The sequence below is a fragment of the Penaeus japonicus genome, unplaced genomic scaffold, assembly GCF_977035675.1.
Source record: "Penaeus japonicus unplaced genomic scaffold, GWHDUDI00000001_assembly GWHDUDI00000010, whole genome shotgun sequence".
Lineage (NCBI taxonomy): Eukaryota > Metazoa > Arthropoda > Malacostraca > Decapoda > Penaeidae > Penaeus > Penaeus japonicus.
Genome location: NW_028234412.1, coordinates 14,122,480 through 14,129,979, shown reverse-complemented (window position 1 = coordinate 14,129,979; position 7,500 = coordinate 14,122,480). Strand labels below are relative to the sequence as shown.

Sequence of the window (7,500 nt, the reverse complement as noted above, 5' to 3'; positions counted from 1 at the left end):
TATTTATACAGTAGATGCAATGGGGTATCGAATCTATCGTTTTTTTTAAGCGCGTGTATATTTATCTTTATACATGCATTTCATATAACTGCATATATATTGCAGTGTTGAGCGAACCGAATAAATGATCTTGTCTATTAAAATAAAACATAAGTGACGTTATTGTCAGCGACGAGAGGTAAATTTTAAAGAAAATAATCCAAGTAACTTGTTTTATTATTTCATTCAGCTGTGACCCTCCCTCTCCCCTCTCCCTCCTCCCTTCCTGTCCTCACACGCAATAATTTCCGCAGCCATTGCACCGATATTATATAACAAACAAATAGTAACACATGAAAAAAAAAATCCCATCACATAAACGCCAATAACATCGCCAAAAATGACACACTAATAGCAACATCAAATAAATTTATCTTTACTTATTTCTCATTCATTATATTATGTACTCATTTACTGTTTAACTTTTTAAAATTACCTATTTATCTTCTTTTTTTTTTCTTCTCAGATGGGTCGCGGGAAGAGGCCCTCCTCGGAAAGCACCGAAGGTCCGGCAAGAGGCAAGAAGCCCAAAGTGTCAAAGAAGAGCAAGAAGAAAAGGGACCCCAACGAGCCACAAAAGTGAGTAGGACGAGATAGGTTTATTGTGATTAAGAAAAAGAGATAATTGTGAATGATTTGTACGATGTTTTAAGGTTGATTTTAAGGCGGTAGGGTTTTTAGAGGGTGAATGGCAGGTAGGTAAAATTTACTCCGGCTTGCGACTTACCGGTTCGGAAATACTTTCACGAAACGGTAGTTTGGTTGAGCATCGTGAGCATCCCTTGTCTTGAAAAAATATCGGGCTGAAGGTCGGCGGCGGAGAGCGGCGGCGGCAAGTCGGCGAGAGCGGCGGAGCGACGAATCGGCCGCCGGCACCGGAAACCAGTACCGCCGGCCGTAAATCTCATGCATATGCAACTTGTAGTATAACTGGCCAATTTCAATTAGGCAACCAATTATTCGGCAAAATAGGGTCAAGTCCAAAGTTTATTACCTCCGTTAAATGGATCAACTCAACATGAAAGCAGTAATATGCATATCATTGACGGACGCACTCGTTGTAGAGGCACATGCACGCGCGAGCCAAACGGCCTCTGAAATCGCTAGCGGCCACTGCCTTAAGGTCCATAACGGGTTATCGTCCGCGGAGAATCCTACGCGCTTGCTCGCACGTGTGAGGAGGGAGGAGGGAGGGAGGGGGGGAGGGGGGCGCTAGGATGCCCCCTTCTCAGGTTAGAGTATAGGGTAGGGAGAGGGCGTGGAGGGGGGAGCAGGACAGATCATTTGTCGAGTATTGTGGGTAGTATTGCCGTGTAATTGTGCCACGGTGGGAGTAACGGTGTGGAATCACTCGGGCTTGGATCTGACGGCCGAGCGGGACCTCCTGCACCCACTCCGCATTTCCCTGCGCCGTGAAAGGGACATTGTTTATAGCTCGGAGACGATGCTCGCGAGGACGGCACCAATTCACCCCCTTCCGTCCTTTCCCTTATTCCTCTTTTCCCCCTTTCCCCATTTCCCTTTCCCTATTTCCCCATTTCCTACTCTCCCCCCTTTCCTACTTTCCGTAAGTCCGTAGAAAATAAGTCAACGCTTCATCCACTGAATACAACCTGACCCCCTATACCCTACAGCCTACTCCCCCCCCACTCCCCTGCCGCCAGTAACCCTCTGTGTCAGTCACAACAAAACCTGTCAAACGCTGGGATAGAGATAGTCTGGCAGAAGGAAAGGAAGGGCTTCCATCTCATTCTTCTTCTCATTTCCTTCTCCTTTTCCTTTTCCTTCTTTTTTCCTCCTTTTCCTTCTTCTTTTTTCTCCTCCCGCTCATTCTCCTCCTCCCTCCTCCTCTTCCTTCCTCCTCTTCCTTCCTCCTCCTCCTTCCTCCTCCTTCCTCCTCCCCCCTCCTCCTCCTCCTCCTCCTCCTCCTCCTCCTCCTCCTCCTCCTCCTCCTCCTCCTCCTCCTTCCTCCTCCTCCTCCTCCTCCTCCTCCTCCTCCTCCTCCTCCTCCTCCTCCTCCTCCTCCTCCTCCTCCTCCTCCTCCTCCTCCTCCTCACGTCCCCGCCCCTCCCCTCCCCTCCTCTTCCCCAGCTCCTTTCCTCCTCCCTTGGGCCTACCCCTCCCCCACCCCCTCCCTTCCTCTAAGGCTCTATCAACATTTTATATTGCAGGAAAGCTGGCCAGCAAACGTGATTATAGAGGATCAAAAGCATACATAATATGGGCAGAAGGTTGCCGCCTGATCTTGTCCTGAAGCTCAGCATTTCCACTCTCTCTCTCTCTCTCACTCTCACTCTCACTCTCACTCTCACTCTCACTCTCACTCTCACTCTCTCTCTCACTCTCTCTCTCACTCTCTCTCACTCTCTCTCTCTCTCTCTCTCTCTCTCTCTCTCTCTCTCTCTCTCTCTCTCTCTCTCTCTCTCTCTCTCTCTCTCTCTCTCTCCTCTCTCTCTCTCTCTCTCTCTCTCTCTCTCTCTCTCTCTCTCTCTCTCTCTCTCTCTCTCTCCTCGCCCTCTCTCTCTCTCTCTCTCTCTCTCTCTCTCTCTCTCTCTCTCTCTCTCTCTCTCTCTCTCTCTCTCTCTCTCTCTCACTCTTTCTCTCTCTCACTCTCTCTCTCTCTCTCTCTCTCTCTCTCTCTCTCTCTCTCTCTCTCTCTCTCTCTCTCTCTCTCTCTCTCTCTCTCTCTCTCTCTCTAACTATTTATCTATATCACCTCCCTCTCCCACCCTCTTCCTCTCCCTCTCTCCCTCCCCCTCCCTCCCCCCATCATTCACTCCATCACCCTCCATCTCCCTTCCCTCCTCCTCTCCCTCCATTTCTCTCCTCCCCCTTCCTTCTCTCTTTCCCATCCGAGGCGCTTTCATTGCATCTTGTCATCTCCCGCTTGTTTTGTTATCATCATCACCATGATATCAGTATAATTGCAAAGAGACCGCTATTTATTTTTGTTGTTGGATTTGTTATCATTATAAATGTTTTTATTGCTATTGTTATTATTATTAGTAGTCGTATCATTATTATTATTATTATTATTATTATTATTATTATTACTGTTATTATCATCATAATCATCATCACTTACTATTATGAGCATTTATTATTATCAGTATTATCATCATCATCATCATTATTATTATTAGTAGTATGATTATATTGCAGTCATCATTATTAGCGCATGTATGATGGGCCGTTGAAGGTCATATCCTGTTTCCAAGGTCACGTGAAGAGAATAAGAATAATGAAATACATTTAAAGTTTTTTTTTTTTCTTCAAGGTTGTAAAGTGTTGGTGAAGGGGGGGGAGGGAGGGAGGGGGGAACAAGTGTATTTCTCCATTTTTCGTCTCCTTTTTTATCTCCTTTCTCCCTCCCCTCACTCCTCATCACCATTCTCCTACCTGTCTCCCCAACCTCCCACCCTACAGCACACCTTCCCTTCCTTCCCCTGCCCTACCTTTCCCTCTCCCTCTCCTTCTCCCTCCCCTTCTCTCCCCCTTTTTCCACTCCTCTCCCCCTCCCTACTTCCCCACTCCCACTCCCCCTCCCTTTTTCCTCACTCCCACTCCCCCTCCCTATTTCCTCACTCCCACTCCCCCTCCCTATTTCCTCACTCCCCCTCCCCTTCCTCTCCCCTCCCTTTCCCTCTCCCTCTCCCTCTCCCCCCCCTCCCCCCCTCCCCCCCCCCCTCCCCCTATCCTTCCCCTGCCGCCATTCAGAATCTCCGTTGGACTATCTGTGTAAATTTTTAGGAGGCGACCGGACGTCCGCCGTACAATCTGATTCAAACTTTAGGACGCCGTGTTTCCTGGTAGCTATGTTTGATGGGGGGTGTATAGGGGGGGGGAGGGTGTCTATTGGAAAGGCAGGAGGGAGGAAAGGGAAGTGGGAGGGGGGGTAAGAGGTGAGGGAGGAAGAAATAAATGGTATAGATTATGAAAACGGTTAAAAAAATTATTTGCTTAGTTTTTTCTTGCAGATTTCTTTCCGTCTGTGTGTTTTTGTGTTATATGAAACAAAATGAGTTGACCATGAAATAAGTCGCCATAGTTGTCATTTATACGCAGTTACACAATCAACTTACTCAATCAATCAATTTATTTTTACATTATTTTATCTATTTTTGTCGATAGACATACACGTGGCGCTCATTGAGCTTTCGTTGGATCTTTATTTACGATTAGTTGTACATATTGACCGGTAGGCGGCGCCCATTAGAAAATGAGGTGTATGATATAAGGGAAGGCTTATCCATAATATTTCAATATGTATTAAGCAGTCCTGAATGGTAATTATTTTAGTTATATTAACTATTAAATATATATAGCTTGTTGGTATCTTTGATAATTATTAGGATATAGATGGCGATATCAACACAAATTACAAATACTGAAAAATATGAACACAAGAAAACGAGATTCATAATGACTATAAAAAATAATGATATTACAGAACAAAAAACAACAGCCATGTCAATAATGATATTTCTCAAAGTATGTCGCCGCGTCCCCATTGACCTCAAGTGCCTCCGGCCGGCGTTCAGAGGAAGGGCGCTCTCTCCCCCCGGGCGTTCAGAGGAAGGGCGCTCTCTCCCCCCGGGCCGACTGCGGAGACTGCGGCCGGAGACGAACGCCGTCGCGCCACACCTCGGCCGAGCGGGGGACTGAGCCGGGGACTGAGCCGACACTCCATAAAGACTGCACGGACGAAATATGGAAAAAGGTTTTGTAGTGCTCTCAAGCGAGTATTCCAGAAGACATTAATGGCCACGCTACCGTCTCATGATTTCATACAAGAATCGAAATATAACAGGGCCGAGGGGTGCATACGGCCTGCTGTTCCCCCGCCCGTCCGGAGGCCCTTGGAACCCCCGTGCGTAAGGCTCGGATTTGCATGCGAGGGACCCGTGGCGGGATGCGTCTCATTGGCCGCCGGAGGTTTTTATTTTTACCCTTGTGCTATAAATAAGAGGGAATGACTTTCCTATCCCTCTCAAAGAATCATATTAACAACTTTCCTTGGACGGACGCGCAGGGAGGGAGAGGGTGGGAGGGATGGAGGGAGAGGGAGAGAGAGAGCGAGAGCGAGAGCAAGAGCGAGAGCGAGATAAAGGGTAGATGAGTGTAATAAGGGTTTGAGAGAAAGGGGAGATGTGTTGATATCGATTAAAATGTATGGATGTAATGCAGTTATCTCCCTTTCTCTCTCTTTCTCTCTCCCTCCCTCTCTCCCTCCCTCCCTCTCTCCCTCCCTCCCTCCCTCCCTCCCTCTCTCTCTCTCTCTCTCTCTCTCCTCCTCTCCTCCTCTCCTCTCTCCCTCTCCTCCTCTCCTCTCCTCTCTCCTCTCTCTCCTTTCTCCTCTCTCTCTCTCCTCTCTCTCTCTCTCTCTCTCTCTCCTCTCTCCTCTCTCCTCTTCTCTTTCCCCTCTCCTCTCCTCTCTCTCTCCTCCCTCCCTCTCTCTCCTCCCTCTCTCTCTCCCTCTCTCTCCTCTCCCTCCTCTCTCTCTCTCTCTCTCTCCTCTCTCTCTCTCTCCCTCTCTCTCCTCTCTCTCTTCTCTCTCTCTCTCTCTCTCTCTCTCTCTCTCTCTCTCTCTCTCTCTCTCTCTCTCTCTCTCTCTCTCTCTCTCTCTCTCTCTCTCTCTCTTTCTCTCTTTTATTATTTATGTGCGCGACAGTATGTGTGTGTTTGTCCGTGGGTAGAATTATGTTTGTATGTGTTTGCGCCCTTTGTCGAGGAGTTGCTTATTTGGCCCAATAAGTTGCGTGTCTTGAGAGACGAATAGCAAAGCAACCGTAGTTCTATGTTTACTGTCCAGGATATTAAAGCGATAGACGTGTACATGGGGGGAGGGGGGAGGGGGCTGCGGCCGCTAAGGGACCGCTTGTGCGCTGTCTCAGGTGGATGGTCGGCGGCGTGGGTGCTTCTGTCTCTCCTATTCCATCCTATTCCTCTTTTCTATCCAGTCCTACTCTACCTCAACTTCTGTTGAATCTCGCGCGGAAGAGAGCGGGAGACGGAATGAATGTGTTTCGTTATATTTGTGTGGGAGAGAAAGGTAAGTAAAATAGAGCAATTGAGAGTACGTTACACCTGCTTCCCTGGTGCGGGGGTTCGCCTCCCTCCGCCGCCCGCTTGCGTTTCGTGACTCGGAGCTTCGAAGGTCGTGTTCCGGAGTTTCGAAAGTCGTGGCTTCGGTGCTTCGGTGCTTCGGCTGCCGTCATTTCGGAGCTTCATGGAGGCGCGTTCGGAGTAAGCCTGACCGTCTCTTCTTGGTCGTGCTAGTTCGGCGGGGCCGTCTCGTCCCTTTCAGCTTTACCTTGAGAGCTTTCTGGGTCTTCATTGTGTTTTGAGTTTTATGAGAGTGGAGTTAAACTTGCGTCACGCTGCAGGAAACTGAATTTGCGCTCAATTTCGGGTTCGATTGCTTTTTAAGTTTTGACTTGATTATATGCGAGTAGCGGCAAAGTGTTTCTTGGGAAGATGCTGTTTCGGAACAGCTTGTTTTATCAGCCCCTCGCGATCTCGTTTTTGTTTTCCTCTTTTCCTATTTTTCTCTTTTGTGGCCGTCATCGTTTTTTTTATTCCTTTAAGATTATTTTCTATAATTTTCTCTTATCTTTCAGCTTTCCTTTCTGTATTCTTTGTTCTATTTTCTCATTTGCTTCCTCCTTCTCCTCCTCCTTTCATTCTCCGTCCGCCTCATCCTCCCCTCATTCCCCTCTTGCTTCTAATCATCCTAAACACCTTGAGGAAATCTTCCGTTCGTCTAGCAAGCTCTGGCTGAGCTGCGATCCTTCTTCCATCTCTCGTTTTTCTCCCCTTCCCTTTCGCCATTTAGCCCTTTTTCTTCATTCCACATTTCAACTTGTCCAAGTAGGAGGAGGAGGCGGAGGCGAAGGAGGCGGCGACGTTAAAAAAAAAATCTCCGCGTTTTAAGAGAATAATTCTTGGTTGATCGGCGACGTTCTTGTTCACCGCTGTTCACTTGAGGGGAAATGGCGAGGTCTCGGGCAAAGAACGGCTGACCCTCCCGCTGCAGGTTGTCAAAAGGCGTCGAAGTGTTCTCTCCCGATACCCCCCCCCCCCCCTGCCTTTCATTTATGCGTTCATCGAGACAAGACGTTTTGAAAGGGGTGCATGTCTCCGTGGCGTCCGCATGAGAGAAGGCGCATCTTGAGAGAAATGCTCCCCTGCCATGTTGCATTGCAAGAAAAAAGAAAAGGACTCGCGAAGGGGACTCCTCGCGAGTGGGCGTGGGCAGGCTGCAGGCTGCAGGAACCCCCAGGAGAAGGGCTGGCCGCAGGGACACAGGGGAGGCGATGCAGGACTGAAGGGCTTCCTCTGGCCGGGAAGGGCGGGGAGGCGGCTCTCAGACGAGGAGTTCGATTTTTTACCGTAATTAGATTATGAAGGCGGGGAATATCGTGAGACTACGGCAGGGGAGAGCAGGCGGCGCTGTAGGGG

The 7,500-nt window shown here is 48.7% G+C and overlaps 1 protein-coding gene across 17 annotated transcripts in view; it reads left to right on the top strand.

Moving 5' to 3' along the window:
* Positions 1-7,500, top strand: part of LOC122245868 (TOX high mobility group box family member 4-A) — a 1,066,433-nt gene that overhangs the window by 1,047,870 nt on the left and 11,063 nt on the right. For all 17 annotated transcript variants that reach the window (XM_086540812.1, XM_086540811.1, XM_086540810.1 and 14 more), the window contains one exon: positions 506-618. In XM_086540812.1, the coding sequence (XP_086396938.1) occupies positions 506-618 (113 nt within the window). The remainder of the gene's footprint in view (positions 1-505; positions 619-7,500) is intronic.